Source organism: Sander lucioperca, chromosome 10 (genome assembly GCF_008315115.2).
Source record: "Sander lucioperca isolate FBNREF2018 chromosome 10, SLUC_FBN_1.2, whole genome shotgun sequence".
NCBI classification, from domain to species: Eukaryota; Metazoa; Chordata; class Actinopteri; order Perciformes; family Percidae; genus Sander; species Sander lucioperca.
The window spans coordinates 33299105-33320443 of record NC_050182.1 but is presented as its reverse complement, the minus strand read 5'-3'; the positions used below and the strand labels follow the sequence as shown (position 1 = coordinate 33320443).

Sequence of the window (21339 nt, the reverse complement as noted above, 5' to 3'; positions counted from 1 at the left end):
CACAACCGTCCTGTTATTGTGGCGCGTCCCCAGCGGCCGTCCCCAGCGGCCGCCCCCCCGCGGCCATCTCCCGGCGTGTGAGGTGTCCTTTCCCTGTAGTGTTTTTCCTAAACCCAACCTCCGCCATCCCGTTATTGTGGTGCGTCCCCAGCGGCCGTCTCCCGGCGTGTGAGGCGTCCTTTCCCCGTAGTGTTTTTCCTAAACCCAACCTCCGCCATCCCGTTATTGTCGCGTGGCCGTCTCTCAGCGTGTGAGGCATCCTTTTCGGCTGTCTCCCGGCGTGAGCCGTCTTTTCCCCGGTAGTCACGTCCCCAGCGGCCGCCTCCCGGCATATGAGGCGTCCTTTTCGGCCGTCTCCCGTAGGTGGTAGCTCAAGCTTGACGTGATATTTTAATTCGGCTTTAAACAATGTGCATATGGCTTTCGACTTGTCTACGAGCCGTCCGGGAGTTTTGGAAAATAAAAAGCGCCATTCAGGATTTCATTGCTGCTGTCTCCATCATGCCTGCAGCCTGCAGCAGCAGGATGTGTTACGAGGAAATGGCAGCTTGATGATAAGTAACGGTGCTGCAAAGGGTCAAAATAGTAGCCTGTTAGGCATGACGCAAAGCCGAGTGAAGTGTAAAATAAATTAATAAATGCCGGCATGCGATTAAAAAAATTTATCGCATCGCGTCGGCCCTTAATCGCATTGCGATTAACGCGCTAATGCTGACAGCCCTAGTAAAAACCCTTAACAGTAAAGCTTTGGTTTGTAGAAATGGCATTATTGTTGATTAACCATGCAGTAAGGTTCAAGTGCTGCTGCTTTTCTTTACAGTAATGTTAATTTTGCTTGATGGCTTTAGTAACTTGACACTTTAGGGATCAAATGAAAAGATCATTAACAGGGAACATTTATAAATGGAAGTATTTATAATTTGATACTCTCTGAATGCTTTTAATTGTTCAGTTTCAGATCAGTGTATGCCTTTGCATCTCTCTGTTCCAGTTTCAAGAAGTTAAGGAAGATAACTAGAGTGATGTGATAAAGATACCAGGTAATCCAATGAATGTGAATTCTTCTATCAATGATGAGCCAGAGCTTGATGGTGTTGCAGTGGGCCTCATTACTTTCATCAGTGACCATTTTTTTATAGCTGTAACGAACGATAATTTCACTTTGGTATTATATATTATTGTTTTTCATTACTCCGATTATTTTCCTGACTATCTGATTAGTTGTCTGGTCAATATCAGAAATTTGTGATAAATATTTATTTCCTAGGGCCTTAAAGGAACACGCACTGTGAACTGTGTACCCCTGATAAGGATCTTGTTAGGGACTTACAGGAAATGACAGCTGCACTTCTGTTTCTGTGCTGCTTATTAATAAGGAACTGCTGGTTTTCAGACAGGTCATCACTGTACATTTGAGGACATTGTATCCATAAAGATCCGGACAGAGAATTAAAGAGCCCTGAAGTGCTGCCACAGACTACCTGATAGGAAAAGGCATCTCTAAGATACGTATCACAATGTCAGGTGAATGCAATTTAACAACTGTACATGTTTTGCATGTGTAGTCAATGTATTATTGACTTGTTGAAGAAATATTTGTGCGGGATCATTTGTAATGCTTAATACATTGCTGTCAGTTTTATGTTGTTTTTTTCACTTATATGCGAACGCTGTAATGCAACTTCATCATTTCTTTAGGTTCCCATATGGATTTTTAGTAAACAGTCCTGAGATTATTTTTATTTTATGTTAAAATTGCTTGTGAAAACTAAGAAATATAAAATATAAGAAGTTATCAAAGTGTTCTTTATACTATTTGTATTCGTCAAACAAATAGCCTTCAAACAATAGTTTAAAGTATATAAAATCTTAAGTAACTTGAAACTTGAAAACTTAAAAATATACAGTATATCTAAAATAATTGTATATGGGGAACACAACTATGATGATGATGCAACCTCATATGAGCAAATGGACACCAGTGTTTTGTGATATGAATTTAAGTTCTTTTTCATACATTGTTTATATTATTTTGTCCACCCATTGTAGATTAATAGCCTGGTCCTACCAGACTCTCGTACATTTCATTTGTACAGAGAGTCTGACCTCTCTCCATTGACAAGTGTTAACTTCCTTGAAGGCGGTACTCTGTTGAAGTTTAAAACTATTGGATCTGCCCAGAGCCACTCTGGATCTGCCATAACCAATCGCTAACGTTTGGTCGTGACGTATGTCTTGCGCATGTGCAACAAGAGGGGAGACCGACAACAACTATCGGCTTATATTTAGCATTAGCATCGCTAGCGTTAGCATTAGCCAACTCCTTCACCACTAACGGAGCGAGCTGGAAAATCAAACTGTTCCCGAACCCTGTGGGGAGGAGGGCCACAACATCATGGCCACCAACACAACTCAGCAAAGATTGTTCTTGCTCGGGCTTTAACTTCTGGATATTCGGCAGCATTGCTGCCACAACGGACCAAATGGCTTCGCTCGCATCTTCCTAGTGCATGTCCTCAACGTCATCGTTCTCAGCCACTCCCTCTGTTCACTGATTGGACCGCCAAATATTTGGCCCAGAAAACCTAAGAATATACCGCAAACCCAGACGGAGTACTGAAAGGAAATGAAAATTGAGCGGAAGTAAGTAGGAGGGCAGAGCCAGGCTAGTAGATTAATGCGTCATCCTGATAAATATTTCCAACAAGGGAGTACATGAGGTGTGAAGACCAGCAGGGGGAATACTAACCTCTAATATCAATTTACTTTGATGGTTTATTCACCCAAATGACAAATGATCATACTTTCTATCTGTGCAGTTAGTTTGGGTTTTATTTGCAGGCAGGTCAATTAATTTTACTCATATGGTTTTGAAATATCCATGTGTAAGATCTCTGCCTTTACACCAGCACAGTAGAGTTAAATGGAATTTATGTGGTGCTCACAGCATTGAAAAACGACAATTAGCAGTAACTAAACAGTGGCCCCAGTGAATTATCACGGACCCCACGGGGAACAGCAGTTTTGGAACTATCCATCCATCCATCTTCGTCCGCTTATCCAGTGTCGGGTTGCGGGGGGAGCAGCTCCAGCAGGGGACCCCACACTTCCCTTTCCCGAGCCACATCAACCAGCTCCGACTGGGGGATCCCGAGGCGTTCCCAGGCCAGGTTGGAGATATAATCCCTCCACCTAGTCCTGGGTCTTCCCCGAGGTCTCCTCCCAGCTGGACGTGCCTGGAACACCTCCTTAGGGAGGCGCCCAGGGGGCATCCTTACCAGATGCCCAAACCACCTCAACTGGCTCCTTTCAACGCGAAGGAGCAGCGGCTCTACTCCGAGCTCCTCACGGATGACTGAGCTTCTCACCCTATCTCTAAGGGAGACGCCCGCCACCCTCCTGAGGAAACCCATTTCGGCTGCTTGTACCCTGGATCTCGTTCTTTCGGTCATGACCCAGCCTTCATGACCATAGGTGAGGGTAGGAACGAAAACTGACCGGTAGATCGAGAGCTTTGCCTTCTGGCTCAGCTCTCTTTTCGTCACAACGGTGCGATAAATTGAATGTAATACCGCACCCGCTGCACCGATTCTCCGACCAATCTCCCGCTCCATTGTCCCCCCACTCGCGAACAAGACACCAAGGTATTTGAACTCCTTCACTTGGGGTAAGGACTCCTTCCCTACTTGGAGAAGGCACTCCATCGGTTTCCTGCTGAGAACCATGGCCTCAGTTTTAGAGGTGCTCATCCCAGCTGCTTCACACTCGGCTGCGAACCGATCCAGTGAGTGCTGAAGGTCACAGACCGATGATGCCATCAGGACCACATCATCTGCAAAAAGCAGCGATGAGATCCCCAGCCCACCAAACTGCAACCCCTCTCCACCCCAACTACGCCTCAATATCCTGTCCATAAATACTACAAACAGGATTGGTGACAAAGCGCAGCCCTGGCGGAGGCCAACCCTCACCTGAAACGAGTCCGACTTACTGCCGAGAACCCGGACACAGCTCTCGCTTTGGTCGTACAGAGATTGGATGGCCCTGAGAAGAGACCCCCTCACCCCGTACTCCCGCAGCACCTCCCACAGTATCTCCCGGGGGACCCGGTCATACGCCTTCTCCAAATCCACGAAACGCACATAGACCGGTTGGGCATACTCCCAGGCTCCCTCCAGGATCCTTGCGAGAGTAAAGATCTGGTCCATTGTTCCACGACCAGGACGGAATCCACATTGTTCCTCTTCAATCTGAGGTTCGACTATCGGCCGAACCCTCCTTTCCAGCACCTTGGAGTAGACTTTACCGGGGAGGCTGAGAAGTGTGAGACCCCTGTAATTGGCACACACCCTCTGGTCCCCCTTTTTGAAAAGGGGGACCACCACCCCGGTCTGCCACTCCTTAGGCACCGTCCCAGACTTCCACGCAATGTTGAAGAGGCGTGTCAACCAAGACAGCCCCTCCACACCCAGAGCCTTGAGCATTTCTGGACGGATCTCATCAATCCCAGGGGCTTTGCCACTGTGGAGTTGTTTGACTACATCAGTGACTTCCGCCTGGGAAATTGACAACAATCCCCCATCATCCTCCGGGTCTGCCTCTAATATAGAGGGCATATTAGTCGGATTCAGGAGTTCCTCAAAGTGCTCCTTCCACCGCCCTTTTACCTCCTCAGTCGAGGTCAACAGCGTCCCATCCTTACTGTACACAGCTGGGATGGTTCCCCGCTTCCCCCTCCTGAGGTGGCGAACGGTTTTCTAGAAGTCCAGTTTTGGAACTACTTCATGCCAAAAAAAACAAAAAGTCCCTATGAAAATTGTTGAGATAATGCAGACTAGTTAAAAATTGTTAATGACATTTTTCAATGCTGTGCGCACCAAAAACTAAATTCCATTTACCTCCACTAACGGCATGTGTTTACATGCAACTTGTGCAGGAATTACATCTAAAATAAGGTTAGATGCTGTAAATGTTGAAATTAAAATTTTCTGTCCACAGATGAAGGAGAAAATGCAACCACAACTACAGATTATTCATCATATGGAGACCTTCCGGATTTTGCTCCTTGCAGCAACTTCGATTTGAAGGATTTTGGCAAGGTGTTTCTGCCCACTCTCTATAGCTTGGTTTTCATCCTCGGCTTCCTAGGTATGTATGTGTGTGTGTGTGTGTGTGTGTGTGTGTGTGTGTGTGTGCGTGCATGTGCATGCGTGAGAGAGTCAGTAGGCTAAAGGAGACCATCACTTTACATATGATGCTCAGTAATATCACATATTTAACATGTCATTTCCTCTATCTCTCAAGGCAATGGCCTAGTGGTGTGTGTCTTTGTGAAGCATTGCAACCAGACCAACTTGACAGACATCTGCCTCTTCAACCTGGCTCTCTCCGACCTCCTCTTTGTCCTCACGCTACCTTTCTACTCTCACTACTCTATGGTCGGTCAATGGACTTTTGGAGACTTTATGTGCCATTTCACCTCTGGCTCCCATAACACTGGGTTCTTCAGCAGCATCTTCTTCATGATTGTCATGACGCTGGACCGCTACGTTGTCATCATGCACACTCAAAAGGTGGCCCGGTATCGCACTGTGAGGTTAGGCATCGCTATGACCGTGTTCGTCTGGATGCTGAGCTTGTGTGTCTCTCTACCGGTTATTATCTTCACAAAGGTGACAAATGACTCTCAACAGCAGGCTTGTAGCTATGTCCCAAACAATGCCTGGAAGAGTTATCACACCTTGACAATTAATGTATTGGGTCTCATGATTCCCTTGCTGGTGATGATAGTTTGCTACTCCAGGCTCATCCCCATACTGGTGAACATGAGGAGTGCAAAGAAGCACCGCGTCATCAAGCTGATCGTCTCTATAGTGATTGCCTTTTTCATATTCTGGGCCCCATATAACATTTCCCTTTTTTTGATGTTTCTGAAATCTGAAGGTGTATTGCCGAACAATTGCAACATGGAATCAAATTTAGGGCTGTCAGTAACAGTGACTGAGACCTTTGCTTACACTCACTGCTGCCTGAACCCCATCATATACGCCTTTGTGGGACAAAAGTTCATGAAACGAGCCTTGCAGCTGTTGAGGAAATGGGTGCCTGGGATTCTCCTTCCCTCCAACAGAGATCTGTCAGATAGCTCATACAGGAAAAGCTCAAACATCTCATGATGTAGGAGGTGGAGGGCAGATTATGTTGTATATATTATGCGTTATGGACATCACCACCGTCACATGTTTAGGCTCATTAGGTGTGATCTGATGAGCATCATTATCTTCTATATGATCTCAGATATTTTACAAATGCTATGCAGTGTCCCTCCTTTTCCTGCTGAACATTGACTGAAACCATGAGCCTCTTGTTTGTAACCACAAAGTTTGTTTATCTGTGCCAGATGTGTTTAAAACGTTCACACATTAGTTGATGAGCCTGCAAGATAAAGAAAAAAATGATACGGTATGGGAAAGCTATAGCTTTTGATATGATATATGGTATACCATTTTTAGAGAAACAATGTAGTCTTTTACAACATGGAACTGTTTTGTTTTCACATTCCTTGTGGAAAATTCAAACGTCATCATTTATCATGGATTTAAATCTGTTGATCTGTTGATGTGATTTTTGATATTTTCTCGATAAAGTATTTTGCAAATTTGCATCCAGTGTTTACAGTAATACGTTCTTCTTTTGTCTTGGTTATTTTACTGCCATTTCAGATGTTATTTGCACAAAATACAGTACATGTGTTCACATGTCAGCTTTATGCTTAATGCCCTTTAAGCTTTTTTGTTCATATTATGATTGGCTGTAGTGATTTAGTTTGCCAGTGGAGGTTATTAAAGTTTGACATCTCTTCTCCTATCTAAGAGTACCAAACAATGATAATGTTATATCGTGCTCATTTGCGATCAAAGTCATGCACCATACTTGGGTTCTTACTGCACATTTCAGCTTTCATGTTGAGAGTACTTGCCTCATACTGTACAGCCTCATACTGTTACTACTGTTGATGTGGTGAACAGTAGTAACTTTTTCTTACAGTATCTGCACATATATGACAAAGACAAGCTACTTCTTTAAATCAAATTAAAGAAATATGCATTCCTCTAACATTTAGCTGAGAAGATACATTAAAGGCATACTATGTAACTTTTCCCTCTTCGGTCCCCCTACAGGTTGTCTCATTGGAACTACAGCCACGCGAGCTGTAGTTCCAATAAGACAACCTGTAGGGGGACCGAAGAGGGAAAAGTTACATAGTATGCCTTTAAAAGAGATATGTTAAAAAGAAAAGGTAATTTAAGTTAGTCACCAATTAAATCATTTCTTAGGAAATGTCTTCTTAGTGGTCTATTAGTACCATGACAAAGGCAGCTTGTTCTATTGTGAGGGCCAGTAGTTGAGGAAAAAAGCACTGAATAGATTTCTTTAGACATAAACATATTAAAGTATACAGTATAGTTACAGCTTTTTTTGATTGCTAAACGACAGTGGTCACAACTAGGGGTGGGCGATACTGGGAATTTTGGTATGGATCCGATACCAAGTAAATACAGGGCTAGTATCGCCGATACCGATACTTTTTACTTGTAACGTCACAATCATTGAATAATTTTGTGATTTTGCCTTTAGTTAGTTGATTATGATTATGATAAAACACAGGACAAATATTTTAGGCAAATCTAAATGTTTTTATTTACTAACTAGAACAATATAAAACAATGTAATGGTATAAAAATAATAAAATAATATAACAAAATATAAATATAACAAAGTCAACAACACAACCAAAAATACCTTCCATTACACACAGCTATCTGTGAAAAATAAAGTCAGTTGTGCAAAATAAGTAAACAAAAGCCACAATGTATAAATATGAATACATCAATATAAAAAAACACAACAAAAATCATCATGGTTTCTCTCACTGTTCTGACTCTCTGCTCTACGCCTCCGGCAGAGCAGGGAGAAGGGCAGAGAGAGAGAGAGAGAGAGAGAGAGAGAGAGAGAGAGAGAGAGAGAGAGAGAGGTGCGCTGTTTGCACACTGCGCACAGACTTGGAGAGACACTGTGCTCGCATGAACTCGGAGAGAAACTCTCATCAAATCTCATCACGACAGTATCGATCTGATACCAATACTCATCTTGGTATCGATACTATCGATATTTAGATCGATACGCCCAGCCCTAGTCACAACTGAAGCCGCATGTGCAAAACTTTAACTCCAGTCTGCACTACCAACAGCCACCTGAGCTAAACAGTTCACATCACCTGCTGAACTCATTCCAAACAACACAACTCTTCACACATCTCAAAACTCAGTGGCTCAGTACAGCAAAACACTATGAAGAACACACACTGTCACTCAGAACACACTGAGTAAAAACACCAGTACAGAAATTAGAAACCTTTAATCTTTACTGTTTAAATAATCAGAATCAGAATCAGCTTTATTGGCCAGGTTTGCGTAGACAAACAAGGAATTTGACTCTGTTAATCTTTGCTCTCAAAGTACAACACTTAACATATTAAGAATAAAAAACAGAGTTGACGGTAAGAATATAAAGAAAATAGTGTACAGTATAACAATACAATAGAATTTACAATTTTACAAAAAATATACAATATTGGTCAATAGACTGAGATTTTAGGATTTAAATATGAGTACAGTGCAAGGCAGATCAGTGCAATGGTAATATATTAATAATATTGTAATTATTATTGAAATACACATGAGGTAGATGAGCAGAACAGTGGTGGTTGACTTTGTTCAGTGTAAGGGTGGGGGCTATTTCTGAGTGTTCAACAGAGTGACTGCTTGGAGAAAGAAACTGTCTCTGTGTCGGCTGGTTTTGGCAAACAGTTCCCTGTATCACCTACCAGAGAGAAGGAGGTTGAACAGTTTGTGACCAGGATGTGAGGGGTCTGCAGAGATTTTTGCTGTCCTTTTCCGGACCCTGTCCTGGATGGAGGGAAGGTCAGTTCCAATGATCCTCTCTGCAGCTCTAATTGTCTGTTGCAGTCTGGCCCTGTCCCGTTTGGTGGCTGACCCAAACCAGACAGTGATGGAGGTGCAGATGACAGACTAAATGATGGCTGAGTAGAAAGTGGTCAGCAGCTCCTTAGGCAGATTAAACTTCCTTAGCTGTCGCAGGAAGTATAACCTCTGCTGGGCCTTTTTCTGGACAGAGTCAATGTGGGGAGACCATTTTAGGTCCTGTGAGATGGTTGATCCCAGGAACCTAAAGGAATCCACAGTGGCCACTGTGTCGTTCTGATTAATTTGAGTGATTTAAGCAAATCAATATTTTAAGAGTAAAATTCTTTCACAAGATTTTTTTTATTTTATTACATACAAGTTTTTTTAGGTAAACAAGAAGGAATGAAAATCAGACGTTTGCTTCAATAGATATATATTTTATTTTGTCCCTAGTAATTTACGTTAACACTGATAAAAAGTTACAAACTAAAGGTACATAACAGTAACAAGAATTGTGGGGCTAATGCTGCCTCTCTCCAGCATCAGGCCATCAAGTTTTTTTTATCAACATCACATTGGATGTCCCATCTTGCCATGCACCTGGGGAAGAACCTTTTGGAGTGCCTAATCCACTGTGGAGGTGCCAGGCCAAAGGGGGGGAAATATCACAATGTGTGCTGCAAGGACCAATGATGGTTTGCTTCTCAACACACCCCTTATTGGTCCATACAACACAGAAAGACTTATAGCATTCCTAGAACAGCTTTACGCTGAGCTAGTCCCAGCAGAACAGGGGGAACCAGTAAGAAACCCCTAGGTTTTTGTGATAGTCTGCGATAATGTGGCTTTTCACCACTCTGCAGCTGTCACAGAGCAGTTTGCAACACATCACAGTTATATGGTGTGGTAACTGCCTCCATATCCCCCCTTCCTCAACCCAATAGATCAGGTTTTCTCTGCTTGGAGGTGGAAAGTGTTTGATCACCACCCACATGACCAAATGTCGCTATTGATAGCTATGAGTGCTGGATGTGGGGACACAAGTCCAAAAGGACTGCCAGGGGTTTTCCCCAGGTGCATGGCAAGAGAGGACATCCGATGTGATGTTGATGAAAACTTGTGGCCTTCAAAAAATGTAATTCTGAGCTTATTATTAAAAGTACACAATTTTGAAATTGAAATTAAAAAACTCCTAAAAAGTTAGTTTGAGAAGAACAAAGAAACAGAGCAAAGCTCCTCATTAGAATTCCCCCCCCTACTCTTTTCTTGCCACATATTAACATACATTTCTCAGAAAACCACACTGACACCTCTGTGCAGTTTTAACACGATGCGGAGGAAACAACAAAACCAAGAGGTCACTCATAGACCACTCCACGACCTTACTGCAATCTGTTAGGGTGCTCTACATGGGGTTAGATATTGGATAGTCAGCGGAGAAAAAGCATTACTATAATGATAATAATAACAAAAAGAAGAAGACAAAGAAGAAGAGGGTCTGTCAACAAAAAAAAAACATCAAATTGCAATATTTAGCCTAAAAGGACACAGTCACACATCATCAAGAAAGGGTAGCCCTGTCACTTTAATTGACTGGAACATGCAATCACTCCCTGATTAATGGTCAAATGCTTTTATTATTGTATAGGCCTACTGAACTATGACTAAATCTTAATTAGGGCTGTCAATCGATTAAAAAATGTAATCGAATTAATTACATACTCTGTGATTAATTAATCGAAATTAATCGCATACATAATTAACGGTGCCTGAACCTGAACTTTTTAAGAAAGTAAAAAAAGAAAATAAAAAAAAGGATACTAAACAACAGTCAGTGACATTAAAGAAAGGCTTGTTTATTGCTAAGGCCATATGGTCAAAATTAAATGATTTAATAATAATGTATAACAATAACTTATTTCACTAGTAAACTGCTGTTGAACGACAAAAACCACCACCAGATGGGAAATAGACATTTACAATAACTTCGAATGCACCACGAGACTGTAGTTTACCAGTTTCATTGAACGCACCGTCTGTGTTGGTTCTCAGACGGCAGCTGCAGATTGTTACATACCTGTGTTGAATCCTCTACAGTAAAATACAGGCAAACTTTACACCGTTTAGCATTAGATGTCAGCATTGTAACCGTGTTTAATCCAGCTATTAGCTAGCGGTAGGCTAACGTTAGCTGCTGTCAAGTATAGTGTTAACTAGCGTCACGTGCAGCGGTGTTTGTGTTACCTGTATTGTCTTCAGAGCATCAGCGAGAAGTGCAGACATATCAGTGGCACCAGATTTCGGTAGCCAGATTGGCAGGAAGAAGATTTTTACAAGTAAATGTTCCAATTAATGATCCAGGCAGCACATTCTCGTCTCTCTCCCTCCTTCATTTTACAGTCCAATGGTGGCTAGAACTTCTCCGGGTCAAACGTCAATATGGAATGGATTAATCTGCGTTATTTTTTTTAACGCGTTATTTTTTCTCAGATTAATTAATCGAAATGAACGCGTTATTTTGACAACCCTAATCTTAATTATTATTATTGCTCTGATTGTATTAAAGATGTCTACATTACAAAGCGGTAAAAAAAGAGCCATACTTCTGACTATAATCAGTTGGTAAACCCATTAATGTGTAGGCTACATTTCTTCAAATAGGCCTACTCAAACTTTTCACTTTTTTTAGACTATTATTTTATGTGGTAAAAATTATTTGAACCCTTAAGAAAAAATAATTTGATGTAGGTGAAAGTCTGACATGCTTGGGACCATATGAGTACGTGCTTTGTTTTTGTAGTTGCCAGTGTGGTATTTTGGCTGTCTGAAGATAAAGCACATACTGTGATCTGTGTACCCCTGATAAGGATCTTGTTAGGGACTTACAGGAAATGACAGCTGCACTTCTGTTTCTGTGCTGCTTATTAATATGGGACTGCTGGCTTTCAGACAGTTAGTTCATCACTGTACATTTGAGGACATTGTATCCATAAAGATCCGGACAGAGAATTAAAGAGCCCTGAATTGCTGCCACAGACTACCTGATAGGAAAAGGCATCTCTAAGATACGTATCACAATGTCAGGTGAATGCAATTTAACAACTGTACATGTTTTGCATGTGTAGTCAATGTATTATTGACTTGTTGAAGTTTTATGTTGTTGTTTTTTTCACTTAAATGCGAACGCTGTAATGCAACTTCATCATTTCTTTAGGTTCCCATACGGATTTTTAGTAAACAGTCCTGAGATTATTTTTATTTTATTATGTTAAAATTGCTTGTGAAAACTAAGAAATATAAAATATAAGAAGTTATCAAAGTGTTCTTTATACTATTTGTATTCGTCAAACAAATAGCCTTCAAACAACAGTTATTAAACAGTTATTTATATAAAGTATATAAAATCTTAAGTAACTTGATTAACATTTCAAAACTTAAAAATATACAGTATATCTAAAATAATTGTATATGGGGAACACAACTATGATGATGATGCAACCTCATATGAGCAACTGGACACCAGTGTTTTGTGATATGAATTTAAGTTCTTTTTCATACATTGTTTATATTATTTTGTCCACCCCTTGTAGATTAATGCATCATCCTGATAAATATTTCCAACAAGGGAGTGCATGAGGTGTGAAGACCAGCAGGGGGAATACTAACCTCTAATATCAATTTACTTTGATGGTTTATTCACCCAAATGACAAATGATCATACTTTCTATCTGTGCAGTTAGTTTGGGTTTTATTTGCAGGCAGGTCAATTCATTTTACTCATATGGTTTTGAGTAATCCATGTGTAAGATCTCTGCCTTTACACCAGCACAGTAGAGTTAAATGGAATTTAGTTTGTGGTGCTCACAGCATTGAAAAACTGACAATTAGCAGTAACTAAACAGTGGGCCCCAGTGAATTATCACGGACCCCACGGGGAACAGCTGTTTTGGAACTACTTCCTGCCAAAAAAAAAAGTCCCTATGAAAATTGTCGAGATGATGCAGACTAGTTAAAAATTGTTAATGACATTTTTCAATGCTGTGCGCACCAAAAACTAAATTCCATTTACCTCCACTAACGGCATGTGTTTACATGCTACCTGGTCCTTTTAATTTACAGTAGGCTATAGTATTTACTAATGTGCAGGAATTACATCTAAAATAAGGTTAGATGCTGTAAATGTTGACATTAAAATGTTCTGTCCACAGATGGAGAAAATGCAACCACAACTACAGATTATTCATCATATTATGATGAAGACATTCCGGACTTTGCTCCTTGCAGCAACTTCGATTTGAAGGATTTTGGCAAGGTGTTTCTGCCCACTCTCTATAGCTTGGTTTTCATCCTCGGCTTCCTAGGTATGTGTGTGTGTGTGTGTGTGTGTGTGTGTGTGTGTGTGTGTGTGTGTGTGTGTGTGTGTGCATGCGTGTGCATGCGTGAGAGAGTCAGTAGGCTAAAGGAGACCATTACTTTACATATGATGCTCAGTAATATCACATATTTAACATGTCATTTCCTCCATCTCTCAAGGCAATGGCCTAGTGGTGTGTGTCTTGGTGAAGCATCGCAACCAGACCAACTTGACAGACATCTGCCTCTTCAACCTGGCTCTCTCCGACCTCCTCTTTGTCCTCACGCTACCTTTCTACTCTCACTACTCTATGGTCGGTCAATGGACTTTTGGAGACTTTATGTGCCGTTTCACCTCTGGCTCCCATAACACTGGGTTCTTCAGCAGCATCTTCTTCATGATTGTCATGACGCTGGACCGCTACGTTGTCATCATGCACACTCAAAACGTGGCCCGGTATCGCACTGTGAGGTTAGGCATCGCTATGACCGTGTTCGTCTGGATGCTGAGCTTGTGTGTCTCTCTACCGGTTATTATCTTCACAAAGGTGACAAATGACTCTCAACAGCAGGCTTGTAGCTATGTCCCAAACGATGCCTGGAAGAGTTATCACACCTTGACAATTAATGTATTGGGTCTCATGATTCCCTTGCTGGTGATGATAGTTTGCTACTCCAGGATCATCCCCATACTGGTGAACATGAGGAGTGCAAAGAAGCACCGCGTCATCAAGCTGATCGTCTCTATAGTGATTGCCTTTTTCATATTCTGGGCCCCATATAACATTTCCCTTTTCTTGATATTTCTGAAATCTGAAGGTGTATTGCCGAATAATTGCAACATGGAATCAAATTTAGGGCTGTCAGTAACAGTGACTGAGACCTTTGCTTACACTCACTGCTGCCTGAACCCCATCATATACGCCTTTGTGGGACAAAAGTTCATGAAACGAGCCTTGCAGCTGTTGAGGAAATGGGTGCCTGGGATTCTCCTTCCCTCCAACAGAGATCTGTCAGATAGCTCATACAGGAAAAGCTCAAACGTGTCCAGGTCCTCTGATGTCACCTCCAATCTCATGATGTAGGAGGTGGAGGGCAGGTTATGTTGTATATATTATGCGTTATGGACATCACCTGCAGAGTTGATATCTTTGATCCGGGTAGCCTTGTTATTAAGGCTACTACTGCCGAGCATGCTATCCTTATACATTATATTATTATATACCCTGTACATATTATCTTTAGACCTTTTCGGTTGTATTTGCATTTTGAATTTGCACTGGAATATTTGGTTTGGACCATAAGATGCCAGATGTGTAGGCTCATTAGGTGTGATCTGATGAGCATCATTATCTTCTATATGATCTCAGATATTTTACAAATGCTATGCAGTGTCCCTCCTTTTCCTGCTGAACATTGACTGAAACCATGAGCCTCTTGTTTATAACACCTTGTAACCACAAAGTTTGTTTATCTGTGCCAGATGTGTTTAAAACGTTCACACATTAGTTGATGAGCCTGCAAGATAAAGAAAAAAATGATACGGTATGGGAAAGCTATAGCTTTTGATATGATATATGGTATACCATTTTTAGAGAAACAATGTAGTCTTTTACAACATGGAACTGTTTTGTTTTCACATTCCTTGTGGAAAAAGCTTTTCATTCAAATGTTTAATGATGAATCAAAGCCACGAAGTGAAACTAACACAGGGCTATGTAGCACCTTTCGCACATTCAAACGTCATCATTTATCATGGATTTAAATCGGTTGATGTGGAACAAAGTTTGGCTCATCATACACAACTGAAATTTTTGATATTTTCTCGATACAGTATTTTGCAAATTTGCATCCAGTGTTTACAGTAATACGTTCTTCTTTTGTCTTGGTTATTGTACTGCCATTTCAGATGTTATTTGCACAAAATACAGTACATGTGTTCACATGTCAGCTTTATGCTTAATGCGCTTTGAGCTTTTTTGTTCATGTTATGATTGGCTGTAGTGATTTAGTTTGCCAGTGGAGGTTATTAAAGTTTGACATCTCTTCTCCTATCTAAGAGTACCAAACAATGATAATGTTATATCGTGCTCATTTGAGATCAAAGTCATGCACCATACTTGGGTTCTTACTGCACATTTCAGCTTTCATGTTGAGAGTACTTGCCTCATACTGTACAGCCTCATACTGTTACTACTGTTGATGTGGTGAACAGTAGTAACTTTTTGTTACAGTATCTGCACATATATGACAAAGACAAGCTGCTTCTTTAAATCAAATTAAAGAAATATGCATACCTCTAACATTTAGCTGAGAAGATACATTAAAGGCGTACTATGTAACTTTCCCTCTTCGGTACCCCGCGAGCTGTAGTTCCAATAAGACAACCTGTAGGGGGGCCGAAGAGAGAAAAGTTACATAGTATGCCTTTAAAAGAGATATGTTAAAAAGAAAAGGTAATTTAAGTTAGTCACAAATTAAATCATTTCTTAGGAAATGTCTTCTTAGTGGTCTATTAGTACCATGACAAAGGCAGCTTGTTCTATTGTGAGGGCCAGTAGTTGAGGAAAAAAGCACTGAATAGATTTCTTTAGACATAAACATATTAAAGTATACAGTATAGTTACAGCTTTTTTTGATTGCTAAACCACAGTGGTCACAACTGAAGCCGCATGTGCAAAACTTTAACTCCAGTCTGCACTACCAACAGCCACCTGAGCTAAACAGTTCACATCACCTGCTGAACTCATTCCAAACAACACAACTCTTCACACATCTCAAAACTCAGTGGCTCAGTGCAGCAAAACACTATGAACAACACACACTGTCACTCAGAACACACTGAGTAAAAACACCAGTACAGAAATTAGAAACCTTTAATCTTTACTGTTTAAATAATTTGAGTGATTTAAGCAAATCAATATTTTAAGAGTAAAATTCTTTCACAAGATTTTTTTTATTTTATTACATACAAGTTTTTTAGGTAAACAAGAAGGAATGAAAATCAGAAGTTTGCTTCAATAGATATATATTTTTATTTTGTCCCTAGTAATTTACGTTAACACTGATAAAAAGTTACAAACTAAAGGTACATAACAGTAACAAGAATTGTGGGGCTAATGCTGCCTCTCTCCAGCTTCAGGCCATCAGGTTTTTTAACAACATCACATTGGATGTCTCATCTTGTCATGCACCTGGGGAAGAACCTTTTGGAGTGCCTAATCCACTGTGGAGGTGCCAGGCCAAAGGGGGGGAACTATTGCAATGTGTGCTGCAAGGACCAATGATGGTTTGCTTCTCAACACACCCCTTATTGGTCCATACAACACAGAAAGATGTATAGCATTCCTAGAACAGCTTTACGCTGAGCTAGTCCCAGCAGAACAGGGGGAACCAGTAAGAAACCCCTAGGTTTTTGTGATAGTCTGCGATAATGTGGCTTTTCACCACTCTGCAGCTGTCACAGAGCGGTTTGCAGCACATCACAGTTATATGGTGTGGTAACTGCCTCCATATCCCCCCTTCCTCAACCCAATAGATCAGGTTTTCTCTGCTTGGAGGTGGAAAGCGTTTGATCACCACCCACATGACCATAGTGATAGCTATGAGTGCTGGATGTGGGGACACAAGTCCAAAAGGACTGCCAGGGGTTTTCCCTGAAAAATGTCTTTCTGAGCTTATTATTAAAAGTACACAATTTTGAAATTGAAATTTAAAAAAACTCCTAAAAAGTTAGTTTAAGAAGAACAAAGAAACAGAGAAAAGCTCCTCATTCGAATTCCCCCCCTACTTTTTTCTTGCCACATATTAACATACATTTCTCAGAAAACCACACTGACACCTCTGTGCAGTTTTAACACAATGCGGAGGAAACAACAAAACCAAGAGTTCACTTTACCAGAAACGAGCTCAGCAGCAGGATTTGACACAAAAAGCGAGCAATGCAAGTTGACAGGATGACATGTAAGCTTGATGCACAGCAAAAGAGCACACAAATTCAAGAGCAGTGATTTGGGCAGACATTACGGTAAGCACAACATTTTTTAAATGTTTAGCTGCTATTTACTATAACTTCTTCACCTCTCTCACTTCCTACACTTATAAACACAGTGTGTACTTAAGGATTACGTATGCGTGTGTGTGTGTGTGTGTATGTGTAAACGTCAGCCACAGGAAGTGAGGGTCGGCATGGGTGTCAACGCACGTGGTTCTACATATGTTGATAGTGAAAGGAATAGACTTGAGATGTGGTTTAAAAGAGATGACATGAATTTGATTATGGTTGGAGTAGAAGGAAGTTTGTGATATTCATAGACAGATGCGTATTAATGCTACATCTAGACTAGCGATGGTTGTTGATAATGTTGCTTGTACAGTACCTCTGACATTATTGCATTCAGAGGGAGAAAGTCAATCATGGGAAGTTAAAACAAGCTATAGTAAACACCAACATTCTTGTTATTGCTATGGCTTTCTTTCAGATTTGGAAAATTGTTCTTAGGTTTCAACTTTGCAGTTGAACTTCGTTTTCAGAAGCCTTTCAGACATGACTCACTAAATGATGACAATGTGAAAGGTAGGACTTAAAGGGCAGGAAAGTCCAGTAACATCTCTAAATTCCCTAACATTCACACGTGAATGTTTTTTTTTTCTTTTATTACTTTGAAGCTTTTATCTGTACAAAATGTTCAATGTGAAACATATAGAATTCAGTCATCATGATGGGGAGACATTGTATCCATCAGAATAAAGAGGAAAACCATCTGCTATTTCTATTTCTTGAAGATTTCTGAGTGGAGTCAAAAGATCTCATTGTTGAAATCGTAAGTAGTTGTACATTTATTTTTTGTATTTGAAAGATTCAGCCCCTTTGGCTTCACATTAGAATCAGAAGACATTAAAGTCATCTTAAGAGAGAAATCCAGTAAGATCAGGAATTGTCTCAAAAACAACAAGGTGTCTCTTCATATTGCAAAAGCTGAATTCATTTTATTTTGATGAATACCTGCTCTAGATGCCCATAAGAAAGTTGTTTCTCAAGCCGTCACACCAAATGCTTGCTCTTGGTGGAAATTGTTCAGTCTCTGTAAATGATAGTACAAATACAAATGAAATGCATTTTTCTGCCAAACCCTCTGTTAGTTATCTATGACGTTTGGTAGACATTAGTCTGAGTGGACAGAGCAAAGGCCCTAAGGAAAGTGAACAGCAGGATTAGTTTTTTTTGGCGAGAAAAGCTGAATTAACTGATAAAGGAAGTTTAAGACTGTTGGGTGATTCTTTTGTTTTGTGTTTTAACGTTTAATTTAATTTGTTGATGGATCTGGGAGAAACACTAAGTTACAATTAAGATAAGATACACCTTCATTGAGCCCCAGCGGGGAAATTCAGTTGTTGCAGCAAATTACACATATCCCTGAACAAATCAGAGTTGTGTAAGGTTTGAACAGCTTGGGCTTGTTACTTTGGAAGGACAGATGAACTCAATGCCTTACATAAAGTTTAAAACAAAAGAGCCCCTTGTGCCACTTTTGTCATTTTGGGGGGACTAACGCCCACCAGACTTGAGCTAGTGTAGACTTGTGATTGCCTTGGTTTACCAACACCAACATCAATACCAACATTTAGGTTGGTAGATAAACTGGAATAACATACTTTTACACACACACACACACACACACACACACACACACACACACACACACACACACACACACACACGTTAAAAAATGTCAAATTGTAGCTCATTGGAAACTTTGAAGTTTAATATTATAATTTTTATTGTACCTTGTATCTCATTTATATGATTTATTTTGTGCAGCTTGACTGTGATTTTATTGATGTTAATTTGAGTAATCATTGAATTATGTTGTTGATAGTATGATGCCATCTAGTCACACTGATTTTTAAATCTATTCTCTCTTTACATGAAGGACCACAAAGGTTTTTGTCTTTATTGGGTGATTCTAGATATTTTGTTATTAAGTTAAGTAATCCCTGCATGTTCCTTCTTACACAGCAGTATGAACATAACCGAGAACGAGACATCAATGTACTCGGACATGAACTACTTTGATTATAATGACACCTGCGATCAGGATCCCGGTCCAGGGTTGCCCAATGGATCCACGGTCTTGTCCGTTCTTTACTACATGCTGTTTTGTCTAAGTCTGCTAGGTATGTTCAAAAAGGCCTGAATCTTTAAGAGAAAAGGACATTTGTATTGCTCTATTTATACATTTTAATGCACATTTGCATTCAAGGCATTTAGCTGAAACTGATGCAAGCAAAAGTAAGATATGTGCAACAGTTCTGTTCTACAATTTGTCACCGGAAATAATAAGTAACAACTAATCATTTGAATTGATTTCACAGGCAACACCACCGTTCTCTGGGTTCTCCTCCGGTACATAAAGCTGAAGACTATGGCAGACATAAGCCTCCTCAACCTGGCCCTGTCGGACCTCATAATGGCTGTATCGCTGCCCCTCTGGGCCTACGATTCCCAGAACCTTGCGTCATGCAAACTGATGACAGGAGTCTATCAGGTGGGGCTTTTTGTCTTTTCTTTTTCTTTAATGCTTTTACTTCTATTTGTGTATTGTAAATCTAATGAGGTGTGTGTGTGTGTGTGTGTGTGTGTGTGTGTGTGTGTGTGTGTTCTGACTTTCCTTCCCCCTCTGCTCCTCTGAACAGTTGGGTTTCTACAGTGGGACGTTGTTTGTGACCCTAATGAGTGTGGACCGCTACCTGGCCATCGTCCACGCTGTTGCAGCCATGCGAGCCCGGACACTTTGCTATGGAATCATAGCCAGCATCACTATCTGGGTTATATCAGTCTTCATGGCAATCCCTGGGGTGATCTTTGCCTCCTTGGAGATAGATGCAGATGACAACAGCTACCAGTGCCAGCCACTGTATCCAGAGGACAGGGAGCAGTTTTGGAAGATGCTGCGAAACTTCAGCGAGAACACCGTGGGCCTTTTCGTGGGTCTCCCTATCATGATTTTCTGCTATGTGAAAATCCTTTTTGTGCTGTCCAGGTCCAGGAACTCCAAAAAGAACAAAGCTGTAAAGCTGATATTCATCATAGTGTGTGTGTTTGTGGTGTGCTGGGTCCCCTACAATGTCACAGTTTTCCTTCAGACACTGCAGCCGTTCGTTGACACCCTAAACACCTGCAAGGCTTCAAAATTTATTAACTCTGCCATAGGCATTGCAGAGATCATTGCACTGTCTCACTGCTGTGTAAATCCACTCATCTATGCATTTGCAGGGGAAAAGTTTAGGAAGAACCTGGGCTATGTGCTGACTAAGTACTTCGGCCAGAGCAGAGGGAATTTCAGCCACAGAGACACAGACACTTCCAACACAGCTGTAAAATCAGATTCTAATCAGATCAGATATTAAGAACGAAAAACACACCTTGCTACAAAGACTGCAACGTGTATTTGTGTGTGTGTGTGTGTGTGTGTGTGTGTGTGTGTGTGTGTGTGTGTGTGTGTGTGTGTGTGTGTGTGTGTGTGTTTTCTAAAAGCTAAAAAATGGTACTGTGGATTATTTCCAGTTTGAACAAGGGAATGCTTTAAAGTCTATAGAATTTTATGAACACATTACTTCAAATCATGTAATTCAAAGTATATTTAAAACTTGTGAAAATATATTGTTTTTGTAAAATAAAGAAAGTAAACTTGATTGTCTTTTTCTTTTTTATAGTAAGTGAGAAAAACAGTTTCAGGCCATTGATCTGTAAGTTTAAACCGTTCTGGCATGCGTGTGTAGACAATCGTGGCATCTTGACAGCATTGCATCACTATGAATCTTTTTTACACAGTCATTCTTGGCAGCTTCTAAGTATTTGACAAGAAGTGTGCAGAGTAGAATCCCTGTGTCATAACAAAAACATATTTGACTAAGGAGCCGGTGTATAGTCATCGGGGCCTACAATTTAGCTACTGACTGAATCAAAATAATGCATAAACATGTTAAGATCTGGAAA

At 40.7% G+C, this 21339-nt stretch overlaps 3 protein-coding genes across 6 annotated transcripts; all 3 read left to right on the top strand.

Moving 5' to 3' along the window:
* The first annotated feature begins 1404 nt into the window (after nucleotides 1-1404).
* On the top strand, nucleotides 1405-14536 carry LOC118496129 (C-C chemokine receptor type 2-like). Its single transcript, XM_036006468.1, has 4 exons — nucleotides 1405-1524; nucleotides 4999-5148; nucleotides 5305-6225; nucleotides 14470-14536. The coding sequence occupies exons 1-3, from the start codon at nucleotides 1518-1520 to the stop codon at nucleotides 6174-6176; spliced, it is 1029 nt and encodes a 342-aa protein (XP_035862361.1). The 5' UTR covers nucleotides 1405-1517; the 3' UTR covers nucleotides 6177-6225; nucleotides 14470-14536.
* Nucleotides 11817-14478, top strand: LOC116035340 (C-C chemokine receptor type 5-like). 2 transcript variants are annotated; one of them, XM_036006466.1, is made up of 3 exons: nucleotides 11822-12071; nucleotides 13196-13348; nucleotides 13521-14478. In XM_036006466.1, exons 1-3 carry the CDS (start codon nucleotides 12065-12067, stop codon nucleotides 14423-14425), a joined length of 1065 nt encoding a protein of 354 aa, XP_035862359.1. In that variant the 5' UTR covers nucleotides 11822-12064; the 3' UTR covers nucleotides 14426-14478. The 2 variants fall into 2 exon arrangements, with proteins under 2 accessions (XP_035862360.1, XP_035862359.1); XM_036006467.1 differs by lacking the exon at nucleotides 13196-13348 and having other exon boundaries at nucleotides 11817-12071.
* Nucleotides 14537-17216: 2680 nt separating the features above from the next.
* si:cabz01093077.1 (C-C chemokine receptor type 4) lies at nucleotides 17217-20813 on the top strand. 3 transcript variants are annotated; one of them, XM_031298624.2, is made up of 4 exons: nucleotides 17217-17367; nucleotides 19363-19517; nucleotides 19716-19888; nucleotides 20037-20813. In XM_031298624.2, exons 2-4 carry the CDS (start codon nucleotides 19364-19366, stop codon nucleotides 20748-20750), a joined length of 1041 nt encoding a protein of 346 aa, XP_031154484.1. In that variant the 5' UTR covers nucleotides 17217-17367; nucleotide 19363; the 3' UTR covers nucleotides 20751-20813. The 3 variants fall into 3 exon arrangements, with proteins under 3 accessions (XP_031154484.1, XP_031154483.1, XP_031154485.1); XM_031298623.2 differs by having other exon boundaries at nucleotides 19360-19517; XM_031298625.2 differs by lacking the exon at nucleotides 17217-17367 and adding an exon at nucleotides 17415-18163 and having other exon boundaries at nucleotides 19360-19517.
* Nucleotides 20814-21339: the final 526 nt, after the last annotated feature.

Excerpts from the sequence above, each read along its gene's own strand:
- LOC118496129 (XM_036006468.1), top strand. Across the intron at positions 5,149-5,304 it reads TTTCATCCTCGGCTTCCTAG|GCAATGGCCTAGTGGTGTGT; the intron begins GTATGTATGTGT and ends CTATCTCTCAAG.
- LOC116035340 (XM_036006466.1), top strand. Across the intron at positions 13,349-13,520 it reads TTTCATCCTCGGCTTCCTAG|GCAATGGCCTAGTGGTGTGT; the intron begins GTATGTGTGTGT and ends CCATCTCTCAAG.
- si:cabz01093077.1 (XM_031298624.2), top strand. The coding sequence starts at position 19,364 with ATGAACATAACCGAGAACGAGACATCAATGTACTCGGACATGAACTAC. Across the intron at positions 19,518-19,715 it reads GTTTTGTCTAAGTCTGCTAG|GCAACACCACCGTTCTCTGG; the intron begins GTATGTTCAAAA and ends TTGATTTCACAG. Across the intron at positions 19,889-20,036 it reads TGATGACAGGAGTCTATCAG|TTGGGTTTCTACAGTGGGAC; the intron begins GTGGGGCTTTTT and ends TCCTCTGAACAG.